At 44.7% G+C, this 17,058-nt stretch overlaps 1 protein-coding gene across 2 annotated transcripts in view; it reads left to right on the top strand.

Annotated features, from left to right (window-relative positions):
- Positions 1 to 2,379: 2,379 nt before the first annotated feature.
- The window catches only part of VPS35L (VPS35 endosomal protein sorting factor like), a 128,649-nt gene continuing 113,970 nt past the window's right edge, over positions 2,380 to 17,058 (top strand). For both annotated transcript variants that reach the window (XM_082600412.1, XM_082600413.1), the window contains exons 1-4: positions 2,380 to 2,408; positions 9,897 to 9,996; positions 12,513 to 12,680; positions 14,806 to 14,928. In XM_082600412.1, the coding sequence (XP_082456538.1) occupies positions 2,392 to 2,408; positions 9,897 to 9,996; positions 12,513 to 12,680; positions 14,806 to 14,928 (408 nt within the window). In that variant the 5' untranslated portion in view covers positions 2,380 to 2,391. The remainder of the gene's footprint in view (positions 2,409 to 9,896; positions 9,997 to 12,512; positions 12,681 to 14,805; positions 14,929 to 17,058) is intronic.

The raw sequence follows: 17,058 nt of genomic DNA, 5'->3' as shown, positions 1-17,058 counted from the left end.
GGCAAAAGTTCACTGGAACTGGAAATGTCTTTGCCGGATCGAATGGGAGAGAATGCTAAGGTTGAAGCTCACACCAAGCTGCTAACTTGCACAGCGTTAAGAATCCAACCACTGCTGCTGCCTGATCATCTAATGTGAGCATAGTCCAATGGTCCTCATTTTTACCTCTTATCGAGGAGATACTACATTTGATAATCTACAAGGCAGTGTGAGAACAGCCTCTCCCTTTTCCAGTAGCCACCCTTTGCTCTTGTTTATTATGTACATTGACTGGGAACTCTTTATTACTCATACTGAGCTGAAAACAAGGACCCATTCTGGAGATGAAGATCTTTTTTTTCTGTCAGGTGTCACTGTCCCATGAATAACCACACACAATCCCCCTCCTACTCCCAAATGAAGAGTAATTGTTATAAAAAAAAAAAAAAGCAAGTGAAGTTGAAATGCTATCTCTAACAGACCATAGTGGGCCTACATGTAGGTTATAAAAATAATTTTAAAAAACAAAGACTTTCAGTCATGGAATGCAGCAAATCAGATTGGGGTATGGTGCAGTGGAGTCACATCGGTTAGGTTCTAAAGGACAGCTCTGAGAACAAATACCATGTCTAACCAAAAATTATACTTGACAGTAAAATATTACCTTTTCACTTATTTAATCTGTTCCTTTTTGATCAGTTTCTCTATGGCTCTCAATGCAGTTTCTTGAGGTGGTTGACAAAGTTGCCACCAGAAGCGTGGTTTTGCTTCTCAGCCTATGGTGGGAAGAATCCCCTTTCACACTTTACATAACTTTTAACAGCCTGTTTCAGGATTACCTCCATTATCTGTGTAACATGCCTGACATTGTTATAGAGTTCAGAATCAGTGGGTGTGCCTGAATGTGCTGAGGAGCGCACGCTGTTGCTCTGCCGCTGCTTGCGTTATATGCCCCTCCCCACCTTTACCACCCACAACGATCACAGCCCCTTCTGCATCCAGAGACCAGCAGCAGTGCCACCCGGGGACTTGTTAGAAATGCAGAAGCCCAGGCTCTGCCCCAGAGCTGAATCAGAACCTGCCTTTAAGATCCCCGGGTGAGTCTGTGCAATTCAAACGGGAGAAGCCCTGCTTTATGATACACTGCATCGTCTGTGGCCCTGGAAAGAAAAGCTCTGAAAACAGGAAGGTCACAGAAGTTACAATATGATTTTTCAGCCTGCCAAGTGAGTGATGTACTGCTTCAACTGAGTGCTGACCGTTTGCCGGGCATTTGATAATCATCTCCCTTCACCTCAGTCAGAATTATCCTAACTTCACAGCTGAAGAAACTAGGACTCAGCGTGCTAAATAAACTACGTATTCCATTAGAGGGTCGGGGTATGTTCTATTGCCTTTTCCTGAGGAGATTTTTGAGAATGTGGTTTTCTGACCTCCTCCTGTCAGAAAAGACACTTTAAAGAAAAAGGGAAAAAAGTGAGGATCAGATGCCTTGTGATTAACCAACTGTTAACCGACAGTCACCCCCGTTAGATCTCCCCTGTTAAACTATTAGTCAGGTCTGGAGTCAGGTCAAATCCCGGTTGCCATAATTTCAGAGGTTTGCAGTGAGGAGTAAATGAAGAGTGAACGCAAATTGCTCAGCACAGGGCGCGACACATGCTTACTATGGCAACCATTTAGTAAAATATCCTGTGATTTTTTTTAAACTTTAAAAAAAATATATATATATATATTTTAAATCAGAGAAAACTAGACCAGACTAGAGCACGGAAGTTCTGTAGTGGAAACGGACATCCACCTTCATAGAAACGTACGGCTTCGCCAAGTGGGGTGAAATGCTGACCCCGATTTCTCCAGTTAGTTTAGTTCCAGTCGAAAGCTGTCCCATTTGGATCTAGGGCAGCCTTTAGAGACCCAGGTTGTTAGTCCTGGGAGGTGGGTACGGTAAGTGCCTAAATTCCCCGGTGCACGGAGGTGGGCGCAGGGTCCTGCAGAGGGGGCGTGGCTTACCCAGCCAAACTGCTAATTAGCCGCAAAAGCACGCGCAGGCTGGACGCTCTTCCCACCCCAGCCGCGGTTAGCGTCTTCTCTCCGCAGGTGTCTGGATTCTTCACCGCCTCCAGCGGGCGCCGGCTGGCCAGGCGGCCACCTGCCACAAGATGCCAGCTCATGTCAGCGCTGCGGCAGCGGCAGCCAACAGGCCTGCGGTGCCCCTCATAATCATGGCCGCCCGAGCGGCAAGGCCCGTGCCTTGCGGGAGGGCGCCCCGCCCCTCACAAAACATGGCGGCCCTGAGCCTGCGGGGGGAGGGGCGTTCGCCCCTCACAAACATGGCGGCCGAGCGGGGCGTGGTCTGGAAGGGCGAATTGGGCTGGCTGTCTCAGAACTAGCGGTCATGTGACTGGGAAGATGGCGGTCTTTCCTTGGTAAGGGGGAAGCGGCGGCTGGGTTTAAGGGAGGTGGTGTCCTTGGTTGTTTCTGGGATTCTGTCTCTGTCTCGGTGTGTGTCTCTGCGAGGGACTGTGTGAACTGCTTTCTGTTGCGTTTGGTGGAGTCTCCCACCCCATCTCCGGGTGGTCTAGACCACAGATCCCCGGCCGCTACCCGGGTTCAGAGGACCTCCCTGAAGCCGGACGGGTGGGATCTTGGTCCCCTCTTCCGCTACCTCTCCCCGCGCCTTCCACGCCCCCCTCTCCATTCATTCCCTAAAAAAAGCTCAAGTTCCCCGGCCTCCGCTTTCCCAGAAGTTGGCGCGGGTTCTGGAGGAGATGGATGCAGAAAATGGTGGGCTCAGCTCTGGTCTGGACGACTCGGAAGACCTGGCTGTTTTCTGAATGACTGGGCTCATCTAGAGGAGACTTGCTTTTCTCATCTGTGAAATGGCTGCCATTCATCCTACTCTGTGCAGGGCCCTGCACTGGGCATTCAGGATGCACAACCCTCAGACGTACTCCTTGGCCTCAAGGAGCTGACAGTTTAGTGGAGCAGATACGCTTCTGAATAGAAGGATATCCAAAGAAGGCATTGGGGATTAGGCACACCTGGCGGCTTGGGGAAGGTTTGAGAGAGGAAGAGCCTTAAACTGGGCTTTGGAGGATGAATAAGAGGTCATCAAGAAGAAGCTAATGGCGCGTTCCAAGGCTGATGGGCCTGTCGGGCTCTTGTGGCTGGAGTAGCTAGGAGTGATTGGCGCTTCAGGCTCCAGCTGTGTGTGAAGAACCGGAGCAAGTTGTGATGGTAGTAGTGGAATTATTTGGGCACGTGAGAAAGGGAGATTATTTTCTGATCTTTCTCTGCAAATGATGTGAAGTGGTTTACATTGAATGAATGAGTGAGCAAATGAAAAAATATACAGCCCTGGACCTTAGAAATAATCAGATACATACTTCTGATTTTATGCTTGATAAACAGCGGTCTTTCTCTTGTTCCCTTCACGTGCCTAACTCTTTAAGAGTCTTCCTTCAAAAGTCTCGGTATGCTAAATCAGGATTGGATGCCAGTGAGTTCTTATATGACCTGCCTTGAGTTTTCTTTGACCTAGTCATGCAAAACCCCTTTTAGGAAATCACTAAGGCTTATATGCCAAAACATATAGCTTCAATGCACTTATCTGGCTGGAATTTTGTAATCAGAAGATCCAGGAAGATGCTTTAATCCCAGTGCATTTTTACCTTTGGTATACTTTACAGAGAGAGGTGCCATAAGCCCTTTAGCATTTAGGGTCTCCACAGTTCCTAGTCTGACTGTGCTCTAAACATTTCTGTCTGTGGTAGCATGTGTTCATCTTTCAGTTTGCCCACTAGACTTGATGCTTCTTAAGTTAAAGGGGCTGAGTTTTAACCATCATTGTGTCTCCAGAGCCTGGCATGGAGCTTGGCAGATAATAGGTGCTGAGTAGTATTTATGGAATGAATGAGGAAACTGAGGAGGCCCTCAGAGGAGAAATGTGTTTCTGTCATTAAATTTGACATTTATTGAGCCTTTATCCTGTGCCAGGCACTGTGCTAAGTGCTGAACGTGCAACATCTTATCTCCTAAAAACCCCATTTTTCAGATAACAAAGTGGAGACAGAAAGATGAAGCAGTTCATTTAGCTTTATAGCCTGCAAGGAGCACTGAGGTTTGGAACTCAAACCTGCGGTCTTTTTTTTTTTTTTTGGCTGCATTGGGTCTTCGTTGCTGCACGCGGGCTTCAGTAGTTGTGGCGCACGGGCTCTAGAGCACAGGCTCAGTAGTTATGGCACACAGGCTTAGTTACTCTGCGGCATGTGGGATCTTCCCAGACCAGGAATCAAACCCGTGTCCCCTGCATTGGCAAGCGGATTCTTAACCACTGCACCACCAGGGAAGTCCCAAACCTCTGATCTTAATCATTATTGTCATATGGTCCTACAGTCTGGGTCCTGGGCTGAGATTCCTGGGCAGCAGGGTTCCTGAGTCCTGCTGTGTTGTCATGGGTCTCCCCAGCATGCCTCTTCTCACCCACACTTTTTGGTATTACTGACCTCACCTGTGAGATGTCCAGTGCACTGTGGATTACATTTCCTGTTCAGTCCTATGGTCATAGCACTGTTAAAAATACCATTCTTTGGGGCTTCCCTGGTGGCGCAGTGGTTGAGATTCTGCCTGCCGATGCAGGGGACACGGGTTTGTGCCCCGGTCCGGGAAGATCCCACATGCCGCGGAGCAGCTGGGTCTGTGAGCCATGGCCGCTGGGCCTGTGTGTCCGGAGCCTGTGCTCCGCAACGGGAGAGGCCACAACAGTGAGAGGCCCGCGTACAGCAAAAAACAAAAACAAACCAAAAAAAACCATTCTTTGGAGTCAGAATTTCTACATCATTTTAAGACTTTATTGGGGAGGGGGAGTATATTGTGATTGGGGGATAAAAAACTGTGTGGCCAGATTATGTCATTAGTAATTAAAAAAAAGTCACTTGAGAATTAAAAAGCAGTTAGTGCATTTCGGTATTTCCAGTATAAGGAGATTAATTTGGTAACTGGTAGTAGGATTTCTACACATTCATGTTATCCAATGTAAATAATTTAAAAATAGGGCAGTGTCAACCTTTAATGTGCATATCAGTCAACTGGGAATTTTGGTGAAATGCAGACCCTGACTCCGTAGGGGTATTTCAGTACTCCCCAGGTGATGCTTTTGTTGGTGATCGGTGACTCACACTTGGAGTAGCCAGAGGCCAGACCCAGCTAGGAGTGGAGGTATGAAATGTTGGCCTTTTTTCTGTGGCAGTTGCCAAGGAGCCAGACCACCCTTTCGCATTGCTGGGAGTTGGGGGTATTTTTACCAGCTTATCAGCTATGTTTGCAGGAAGAAGAGTAAGGCTTTTTGAGAAAATGCCCACTAGAGGTCACTGTTAGCCTTACCAAAGACCCAGGCATTGAAGAAAATGCTTTTAACATCTCAACCTATAGGAAAACACTAGGGAACCGAGAGCAAATTTGAGGCAATAATGGAAGAAATGATTGAAAAATCGAAATAGCAACTTGACATGGACTTACGGCAAGGGTAAATGTTTCCTTCTCTTCCTTTTTTTTTAAAAAGGTTTTTCCAGAGCAAGTATTTTTTTCCCAAAGAATTCCCTCCCCTCACACTTAAAAAAAAAATCATTGCAAAGCTCAGTCCTTAAAAAAAAAAAAAAAAGACAATTGCTTTTTCAAATTCTCAAGTTGACCTATAGATGATCTGTAGAACTACTGAATCCTAGAGGCAGGCTGCCTCGGTTTGCATCTGTCTGTATCACTTGCTAACCTCTCACAAGTTATCAACAACCTCAGCTTCTCCATCTGAGAAATGGGCATAATCATAGTACCTACCTCATAGGATTGATTAAATGAGGAAATAGAGGTAAAGGGCTTGTCCTGTATCCTGGGATATAGTGTCAGGGAGAGGAAATTTCCCCTCCTACTCTCTTGAGTTCTTGTGGCTGGACCAATAATAAAATTGACACTAGGTAAATTAAAGGGAGAAAAAGAAACAAATTTTAATTTGTGTGTTCTGGAGGTCTCATAGATACTGGACCTAAGAAGTGGCTGAAACAGGCAGCTTTTATACTTTTTAGACAAACAAACTAAATCTGTGAGGAATTGACAGAACAAAGAAAGTTGGGCTTTGGGTGCTTAATTAGTGAAGAATCTAAACAGTAGGCTTGTGGTATTAAAGAAATAACAAGGTTCGTTTATATAGGCTTCTTGGCCCTGAGTTCTCCATCTCTGGCAACAAGGGTGTCCTTTTACCTCCAGATGCAGGTGGGCACCTTTCAGAGGGCAGACTTATTTCCTGCCTTCAGAGAGGAGGGTCAGAGTGTCCCTCTACATCAGCTCTTCCTTAAGTTTCTTAAGTAACTTTAATTCAAGATAATCAATATGCCATATTTTGGGGTGGCCCGCTGTGGGTCCCAACAATAATAAGCACATAATAAATGAGAACTGATATTTGGTTGTTGTGTATCAAGTCATATTGCTCTTTTGATATTGTACTTTTTTTAGCTGTTGATTCGTTAATAATTATGGCGATGAAAAACACATTTGTAGTTGAATTTCAGGTCAGATTACATTTCTACTCATTCTATTAAATTAACTTCAAAATTCTATTGATAAAGTTAAGAGTGATCTGAAAGGAGGAAAAGTATAAGTTGATTTTTTAAACTCCATTATGGCTGTTGATGACTAGACTTCCAATTTATTCTTTGGGGTTTTGTTTGTTTTATAAATCAAGGATTGGCTGGTAGCATACTAAAAGGAGTTTGGAAGAATATTTCATAAATGAATTCAACTGAAATATTTTCGGAAGATGAAGACAGTATATATTTAGTAAATGTAACCCAAAGGGACTAGACAGTGTATTGTGGTAGGGGTTTTCCTTTAAAAACAAAAAACAAGTAGAGGCCGGTCTATATTGTTAACTAGCTTTTCTCCTTTCCTACACTTGAAACGAAATTTATTTAGAAAGGGATGGAAGCAAAATTACATGGGATCTCAGTTCTTTTGTACTGTGTTAGGTGTCTGGGTAGGTGGGGCTTATTGAGTAAAGCTGATTAATTTAATTGCACGGCACAATCAGATTTGGGGTTCATACACATATTAATGAAGTCAAGCAGCTGAGAATGGGGGTAGGAGTGGGGGGGGCGTGGAAGGGATGAATTCAAGGCCTCTGGAGGCCAAGGAAACAAAGGGGCCAGCTTCCTGTGCTCTTTGAAACTGAGAGTTTTCCAGGTTTTTAAGTCTGTTTGCCGTTTGGTCAGCCATTTTGTCTTTAAGTCGTTCCTCTCTTCTTGAATTTTACTGTAAGCATTCAAGAGAAGCCAAGCTGCTCCTTCAACACTTTGTTTAGAAATTTCTTCAGCCAAATATCCAAATTTCATGGCTCACAAGTTCTGCCTTCCACAAAACACCAGGACACAGATGAATTCAGCCAAGCTCTTTGCTACTTTATAACAAGGATTGCTTTCCTCCATTGTCCAAAAGCGTGTTCCTCCTTTCTGTATGAGGCCTCATCAGAATGACCTTTACCTTCTGCGGTTCTACCAGCATTCTGTTTACCGCCACTTAGGTATTCTCTAAGGTTGAGACTTTCTCTACAGCTTTCCTCTCTTCTTTCTGAGCCCTCACAATAATCACTGGATAATCAGTCCATTCAGGATAGTGGCTTTTTCTAGCACATACTTCAGAACTTTTCCAGCCTCTACCCATTATCTAGTTCCAAAGCTGCTTCCATATTTGTTATACTAGCAACCCGCTCCAGGTGCCAGTTTTCTGTCTGAGTTCGTTTGGGCTACTGTAATGAAATACCACAGACTGGTTTTCCTTTTTTTTTTGGCTGTGCCGTGTGGCATGTGGGATCTTAGTTCCCCAACCAGGGATCGAACCCATGCCCCCTGCATTGGGAGCACAGAGTCTTATCCACTGGATCATCAGGGAAGTCCCCCAGACTGGTTTACTTATAAACAACAAAATTTAATTTCTCGGGCTTCCCTGGTGGCGCAGTGGTTGAGAGTCTGCCTGCCGATGCAGGGGACACGGGTTCATGCCCCGGTCCGGGAAGATCCCACATGCTGCGGAGCGGCTGGGCACATGAGCCATGGCTGCTGAGCCTGCGAGTCCGGAGCCTGTGCTCCGCAACGGGAGAGGCCACAACAGGGAGAGGCCCGCGTACCGCCAAAAAAAAAAAAAAAAAAAAAAAAAAAAATTTAATTTCTGACAGTTCTGGAGGCTGGCACTCCAGGATCACGGCAGCAGCATGGTCAGGTGAACGCACTCTTCCTGGCTCACAGCCAGCACCTTCTCACTGTGTCTTCACATGGTGGAAGGGGGTAGGGAGCTCTCTGGAGCCTCTTTTATAAGGGTACTAATCCCATTCATGAGGGCTGTATCCTCAAGATGTAAGCACCTCTCAAAGGCTCCACCTACTAATACCTTTTGTGGGTTAGGATTTCAACCTGTGAATTTTAGGGAGACACACATTCAGATCGTAGCACCTCTCCTGCCTTTTATGTTCTAGTTCTCATGCATTTCTATATATATTTTAAACACTGTAAGAAGTTATTTTTTGTAGTCGATATTTAGTTTTACCTACACCTTTATCTTTTGTATGCTCTTTAGTATATATATAGTATATATGCGTATGTACACACATATGCACATATATATATATATATATATATATATATATATATATATACATGTTAGCATATATTTTCTGCTTTCAGCTGGGATCATTTTCCTTCTACTTTCAGCATTTAAAAAAAAATTTAAGGTGTGTTTTGCTGCTGCTGCTGCTGTTCTCCTTTTTCTTTGACTGGAAACTTCTTTCTTTTGCCCTAATGTTCACAGAGCAGTTTCACTGGGTCTAGAATTCTTGGTTGGCAATTATTTTCTTACAGTACTTTAAAGGTATCATTCCTTTGTCTTGTGGCTCTCATTTCTGTGCTAATAATCTTTACTGTTGTCCTTTGAAAATAACATATCTTTATTCCTTTTAAGAAATCCTCTCTTTTTAGTTTTCAGCCATTTTACTATGAAGGCCCTAAGTATGGTTGTTTTTTGTTTTGTTTTTGTACTGGTCTTGCTTGGGGCACAAGCGTTTCTTGAATCTGTGAATCAGTCTTTCTTTAGTTGGGGAACATTTTTAGCTATTATCTCTTCAAATACTGCTCTGCCTGTTCCTCCTCTCTTCTTTGGAATTCAGATCTTTTGTGTGTTAGACCTTTCTTCATGTCCCTTATGCACTCTTCTGTGCTTTTCATCTTTTTTCCTCTCCATGCTTCAATGTGGGTGATCTCTCCCCTTTTATGTTCCTCTCACTAATCCCTTCACTTGTTAAGCCTCCGCAAGACTGATGAAAACTGTCTGCTCTTCATCTACTTGGCTTATTCCTCTTGCTCTTCCACAGCTTAATTGGAGAATACTTTGAGGGGAAACCAGGACCGAATCTCTCACTTCTCTGCACTGCCTTCTCTTCAGAATCTCTTCCTTCAAGCCGTGGCTGTCTCCATAGCCCTGAACCCTAGTTTATCTCTACAGCCCTGTGAGTTTTCCTTAAAGCTTCTTTGGCTACTCTGCCCCCTAGCAGCTGCCTTCTGCCTGGCTTTAGCCTCTTGTCCCATGCCAAGAATCAAAATGCTCTGTGAGAGGTAGCTGGGCAAGAAAGTTGGCTTCACTTCAGTGAGCTTCCCTTTGTTCTGGCATCTGTCCTCGCAGGTCTTGTTTGCCTCGGCAGCTCCTTATACCTTCAAACTGATTTTTTTTAAAATGTTTTTTTAAATTTACCACTTCTTATTGGTCTTGGTAAAAATACTGTTCCACTGTTAACTGTCTCACCAATGAGGACGTCTCAGCAAAATGTTTTTAGTGTGTATGCATCTCCAACTAATTAGTTTCTGGGTTTTGCTGTTTACCAGGCATTCCAGGAACAGGAACTACAAGGCTGAGTTTGCATCATGCCGGTTGGAGGCTGTACCACTGGAATTTGGGGACTATCACCCACTGAAACCCATAACTGTAAGTTTTGTCAAGGGTCCCTCTGTGACATTCTTATTCCATAAAATTATAGACAGTATTCCTGGGTCTTTCTTGTTTTGCCAGTGGTAGGCGCTTTTGCATATTTAAATCAACCAGTTTGTTCTCTGCCCCATTTTTTTTGTGATGTTGGTCTCACCCACCATCATTTTTATTCCCTTTCTCATATTAGTGAGGTGATCATGCATATGGGATGCCTTTGTTCCTGATTTGGAGGTGTAAACAAAATACTTCTTAATTTGCCTATTTGAAATATTAAGATCACTCTAATTACTAATATAGGGTGCTGTCCTGAATAGCATCTTAGTCTACCTGTGAGTTTATTTAAAAAACAAAACAAAAGGCAAGCAAGAGTCATAGATTGTCTCATCTGAGTTAGCACTTTTTTATTAACAAGTAATAGAAGCTATGTGGTTGTCATCATGGGTGGGATGAGGTTGACAGATGCCACTAGACACTGAGGACATGACGTTTCTGAATGACAGAGAACCTGAGAACACACAGAGGTGATTACATAAAGCAGGAGGTCACAAGACCAAGTTTCAGCCTCCCAGGGCCCCTCAACTCCCCACGGGCTCGGGTGGCTGCGGCTGACCCACCAGTGAGTTGGTTCCAATCTCAGGAACTCAAACCCAAACCCAAACCCAAACCCAAACTCAAACAGCAGGGAGAATGTCTTCTCTGCATTTTCTATTTGCCCAGTTGGGTTATGTGTCCTTCCCTGAATCAACCCTGGTGACTGGGGTGTAGAATATGCTGATTGGTTGGGTTGGGGCTCCTGCCCACCCTGGGAACCAGGAGCAGAGTCCACTCCCCCAGGCCTTTAAGAGCTGAAAGTCAGGCAAGGCTGCCTTCCCAAAGAAAATCTGGACTGTTGAGCCTGGGAGATGGAGGAATATCGATGCCAGGCAGACAGGAGCAACAAACATGCACCAGTGGGAGGCACTTCACCAAGTTACCTAGGGTTAGTGTCAGACCCCACAGGTTTAGGGCATGGTCTTCAATAAAACTGCCCTAGCTTCAGACTCCAGCTGTAAATTTGGGGGTCCCCAGGCCACCTGCACTTCTGATCAACTGGCTACAAATCCAAGGGTTTCTGGAGACCTCCCTCAGGTTTGATAATTTACTAGAACAACTCACAGAACTCAGAAAAGTGTAATACTTATGCTTATATTTTTATTATAAAGGATGCACATAAGGACCAGCCAAATTAAGAGACATATAGGACAAGGAGGAGGGTCCCAAATGCAGAGCTTCCTTGCCCTCTGCCTGTGGAGTCAGGGTGTGCATCGTATGTTCAACTGGGAAGCTCCACTGAGCTTTGGTGTCCAAACTTTTTATTGGGGTTTTATGACACACATGACTGATTGATTCCTTGGCCACATGATTGAACTTGATCTCCAGCTTCCCTCCCCTCTGCTGAAGTGAGATCTTTTTCATCTTTTGATAGGTTTATTGTCCATTTGTGGTGAATTAGCCTGAAAATTTTTTATCACAGTAAACCTTTAGACAGATCTGTTATATTCTACAGTGAGGGTTATCACCTGGCTGAAAGTCCGAACCCTTTAATCACATGTTTGGTCTTTCAGCATCCTCTCATTAGCATAAACCTAGGTGTGATTGAGGGGCTCATGAATGACTGGTGCTCCAAGGACTTGGAGTCTCCTTTCCAGGAACCGGGGACAGAGGCCAAATTCTCTTTTATCCAACACCCTCTCTCCTTCATTCTGTTACATCCTCTCTCTCTCTCTCTGAAGAATTGTTCTGGGTTTTTATAGCTTCCTCATTTAAAAAGGAGTGGAGCCTAACTAGCCCTTCTGGATGTTGATCCTAAACTTTCAGCAGACAGACTCTGGCTCTGGTTGGATCCTCTTGCCTCAGGGGTTCACCACGGTCTGGTCATCTGAAGTTGGGGAGGGTTGGGGGCAGTGGAACAAGAACATGGCTTCACACCCTAACACCCCCGCTTGCTTCTTAACACATACACAGTTCTCCTGAAAGGGAGGAGTTGGGCACTCACTGCTTTGTGATGATGAGCTGGCCGCGCAGAGCCACTGAGACCGTCTTCGAGTATGACGACTCTGGGATCTTTCGTATGCTGGTTTGTTATCCTACCTAGACCATTGCTGCAAGATGCAAATTCTGATGCAGTGGGTCTGGGGTGGGGCTTGGGAGTCTACAGATTTATGAGCTGGCAGGTGATATGGATGCTGCTTGTCCAGAGACCACACTTTGAGTAAGAAGGCCCTATAAGAATTCAGTTATAGCATCACCTTCTAAATCTCAGAGACCCTGTCTCTCCCTTCCTAACCCCAGTTTCTCACCTTCCCTTCCTCGACAGCTGGGATTCCGAGTCATGTCAGTTTGTCACAAAAATAAGTGTCCCTGCTGCAAAGGAATGGTCAGTTCATAACGGAACAAGGGAAAACCCATTTGAGTGTTTCATTGGGAAAGGTCATAGGAGACTACCATTTAACCTCCACAAATTTTCCCCACAGGTCACAGAGTCAAAGACAAAGAAAGTGAGCCGGAAAGGAAGCACTTCTTCCACGTCCTCTTCATCCTCCAGCTCCGTGGTGGACCCACTGAGCAGCGTCCTGGATGGGACCGACCCCCTCTCCATGTTTGCGGCCTCTGCTGACCCTGCAGCCCTGGCGGCTACCACGGTAATGCTCCTAGCTATGGTCAGTCCTGTGGGTGCAGGGTCGGGGATTTTCACTGAACAAGTAATACGCAGTGCACTCGGGTTGTAACAATTCAAATAATCCAGACTCAATGACGCTGCACAGCGTGTAGATCCTGGAAACTGCTTCTTCTTCTTCTTTTGTTTTAAAGCATTTTAAAATTCTTCAGTTTCATTTCACTCTTTTCATACCCTTTATTTTGGATTTATTTTTATGTAATTACATAACTAATTTACTAATTTTTCATGTAAAAAATCAAACATTACAGATGAAGTCCAGTTGATCGGTTCTCATTCTGTTCTCCGCTCTGGAGGTCATCAGTGTTACCAATGTAATGTATATTCTTCAACTTTTTCTTTGTATTTTCATAGATATTTATGACAACAGTTTCTGAACATTTACATACATACTCATATATAAGTAACAACGGCAGCAATAATAAGAGTATCAGCTAACTGCATAGCAGGTGTTTTCCAAGTGCATTCCAACTGTACTCCTCATACTGCCTAAGCTTCATTTAAAGAGGTCCACACAGAGGAAGAGAGATGTTAAGTGACATGCAAGCTGGAATTCAAGCCTGGACAGTCTGACTTCAGAATCCAACATCATTCTTTGCTGGCATTGCACGCAGCTATTTACTTTTTTTTTTTTTTTTTTTAACGTATATACTTTTTTTTTTTAAACTTGACAATATGTCTTGGAGAACTTTCTATATTAGTACTTATAGAACAACCTTCTTATTTTGAACAGCTGCATTGTATTGTAAGGAACAGGACATGATTTTGGTTTTTTTTTTGGCTGTACTGCTCGGCTTGTGGGATCTTAGTTCCCCGACCAGGGATTGAACTCGGGTCCTCAGCAGTGAAAGCCCAGAGTCCTAACCACTGGACTGCCAGGGAATTCCCAGGGACATGCTTTAAATTGCCATGATGGACACATAGACCATGTGTGGTGTTTGTTGGTATAGGCAGTGGCGCATTTGTCCTTGAACATACATAGATCTTGGTGCCTACGTGCAAGGATTTCTGCAGGGTAGCTTCCTAGGAGTTCATTACTGGGTTAAGGTAACATATACATAAAGTTTTTTTTTTTATGTGGACCATTTTCAAAGTCTTTATTGAATTTGTTACAATATTGCTTCTGTTCTATGCTTTGGTGTTTTGGCCCTGAGGCGTGGGATCCTAGCTCCCCGACCAGGGATCAAACCGCACCCCCTGCATTGGAAGGCAAAGTCTCAACCACTGGACCGCCAGGGAAGTCCCCATATACATTTTTTGTATGGCTACTGCCAGATTGTTCTCCAGAAAGGGTTCACCAGTTTACACTCCCATCAGCATAGCAGTATTTTGGAGTGCCTGTGCCCTGCATCCTTGCCAACCTGGCCGCTATCAGTCATTTTAAACCTTGCCATTCTGATTGTTGAAAAGTGATCTCTTTCAGTTTGCATTTCCTTGATTCTTAATGAGTTTGAGCACCTTTTGATAGATTTATTGTCCATCTGTGGTGAATTGGCCTGAAAATTTTTTTTTTTTTTTGCGGTACATGGGCCTCTCGCTGTTGTGGCCTCTCCCGTTGCGGAGCACAGGCTCCAGACGCGCAGGCTCAGCGGCCATGGCTCACGGGCCCAGCCGCTCCGCGGCATGTGGGATCTTCCTAGACTGGGACACGAACCCGTGTCCCCTGCATCGGCAGGTGGACTCTCAACCACTGTGCCACCAGGGAAGCCCCTGAAAATTTTTTATCATAGTAAACCTTTAGACAGATCTGTTACATTCTACAGTGAGGGATTGTCTGCCTTCTGCTCATACTTTTTTTTTAAGCTTTACTGAGGTATAACTGACAAATAAAATTGTAAGATATTTAAAGTGTGCAACGTGATGTTTTGATACACATATACACTGTGAAAGGATTCCCTCCATTGGGTTAACTCATATGTTACCTTACCTAGTTACCCTTTTTTTGGTGAGAACATTTAAGTTCTACTGTCTTAGCAGTTTCACTTATACAATACTGTATAATCTGTATCATCTGTCATCACCATGGTTGCTTATACTTTTTTAAAAGATTCAAAAATTGCTGCTGAAGAGATTGTCTTGCCTTTTCTTAGGACAACTCCAGAAAGAAACGTGACAGAGATGATAACTCCATCGTAGGATCAGATTTTGAGGCTTGGGCTAGCAAACGAGGAGAAATCCTTGCCCGGTATACTACCACGGAAAAGCTCTCTATTGTGAGTACCAGTATACTTTTCTCCCAGCGTCTACTTCAGATTTAGTAGTTCTTTTTGTTATTACGATTCTGCACCCGATTCCAGTGTGTAGGTTCCCCCCCCAACACACCAAGCAGTTCTTCGACACCAGTGGGGTGTCCTATAAATCAACTCAATTCTGACATTGTCTACCTGGAGAGAGCACCAGATCCCACAGCTTAAGGGCTCAGTCCCCACATCAGATGCTAATCAAAAGTCCAAGTTGTTACTGGCCTCTGACTAACAAGCTGTAAATCAGAGTTTCCCATGACCACCTCTTTGGGTTCAATTAATTTGCTAGAGTGGCTTACAGAACTGACTAGACTACTGGTTTATTACAAAGGATATTAAAGGATATGAACCAGTAACTAGATGAAGAGATACCTAGGGTGAGGTCCTGAACAAAGGAGCGTCTGTTTCCGTGGAGTTCGGGGTCCAGCACGGCAGCATGTGGATGTGTTCTGGTTCACCAACCCGGAAGGTCCCTGAACCCCGTCCTTTTGGGTTTTTATGGAGGCTTCATTACATAGATATGATTGATTAAATCATTGGCCACTGGTGATTGATTCAACCTCCAGCCCCTCTCCCCTCCCCAGAAATCAGGGAGGTGGGACTGAAAGTTCCCACCCTCTAATCATGTGGTTGGTTCCCCTGACAACCAGCCTCCATCCTTAGGTGCTTCCAAAAAATCACAGGAGAGTGCTTCCTAAAAAGAACAGAAGACTCCTGGATTGTTCTCTCACCTAGGAAGTTCCAAGGGTTAGGAGCTTTGTGCCAGGAATTGGGACAAAGACTATACATACATTTCTTCTTATAAGTCACAGTATCACAGTTATGTTGCCCCAACGCCGAGGTTCTGTAAGTTTCAGTTATTATGTCAATGTTAGTTGGGAGGAAACGTGCTAATTGGTTCCTCAAAAAATGTGTTAAGAATCGGGGATCAGGCACAGTTCAGAGAAAGAACTGGAGCCGCAGAGTCCTGTCTCTGGGGGAGGTGAGAGTTACAGGGGAGGAGAGTGCCATCCTGAAGAAGGTTGACTTCTTACTGTTGCTCAGGGAGTCCCACTGGTGGGTTTTCTGCCAGGGCTGGAAGTTCGCTGTTTCTTTGGGTGACGCTCACTAGGTCAAGTTGTTGGCTAGTGCCCGAGGCTCACCTTGTCCTCTGCAAGTTGCTCAACCGGGGAAAGCAGGTTAATGCTTATATCGTCAAGGACTAGCTTGTAACTGAAGACCTCCCTAAAGAAGAGAGATGTTCGTCTCTCTTCATACTGGAAAGAAGTCTAGAGGCAGATAGTCCAGGACTGTGGCAGCTCCAAAGTCATCAGGGACCCAGCTCTTTCTGTCTTGCTGCTCTGTCATGTTCAGTGTTACCTCATGTCCAAGTTGTTAGAAGGCGGAAAGGGGAAAGTGGGATGCACCCTCTCTCATTCAAGAACACTTCCTTGGGACTTCCCTGGTGGTCCAGTGGTTAAGATTCCACGCTTCCACTGCAGGGGGGGCTCGGGTTTGATCCCTGGTCGGGAAACTAAGATCCCACATGCCGAGTGGTGCGGCCAAAAAATAGAACACTTCCTGGATTCCCCTCAACATGTCCGGTTACATTTGTCTTGAAGGTAGTCATGGGCTGTACACAGTGCACCCATCAAAAATCGGGGCTGTGAGCAGGAGGAAGGGGTGAACTCAGTAGCGACTAGGAAGGTTCTGCTCCCTTCTCCCAGAGTCTATACTTGTTAAGCAGAATGGTGGCAGAATTGCTGGACTATTTAATTCTTTTTCTTACTGTTTTCTGATTGCACTGATTTAATATAAAACCGTGATTCTCAACCAGGAGTAATTTTACTCCCCAGGGGACATGTGGCAATGCCTGAAGATGTTTTTGGTTGTCACAACTGTGGGAGTGCTACTGGCATCTGGTGGGTAGAGGCCAGGGATGCTGCTAAACATCCTACAGTGCACAGGACAGCCTCCCACAACAGAATTTTCCAGCCCATAACGTCAATATTGCCGAGGTTGTGAAACCCTGATTTAGAGTAAGCTAAATGCTTTCACATTGCCACCATTGTCTCAAAATTTTGCTTTTTGTTGGCTCATTTTGAGAGTCCTGAAATGAGT

This window comes from Mesoplodon mirus (genome assembly GCF_964341445.2).
Source record: "Mesoplodon mirus genome assembly, chromosome: 15".
NCBI lineage: Eukaryota > Metazoa > Chordata > Mammalia > Artiodactyla > Ziphiidae > Mesoplodon > Mesoplodon mirus.
Note: the sequence above shows the minus strand (reverse complement) of the source record. Positions and strands in the feature narration are given on the sequence as shown.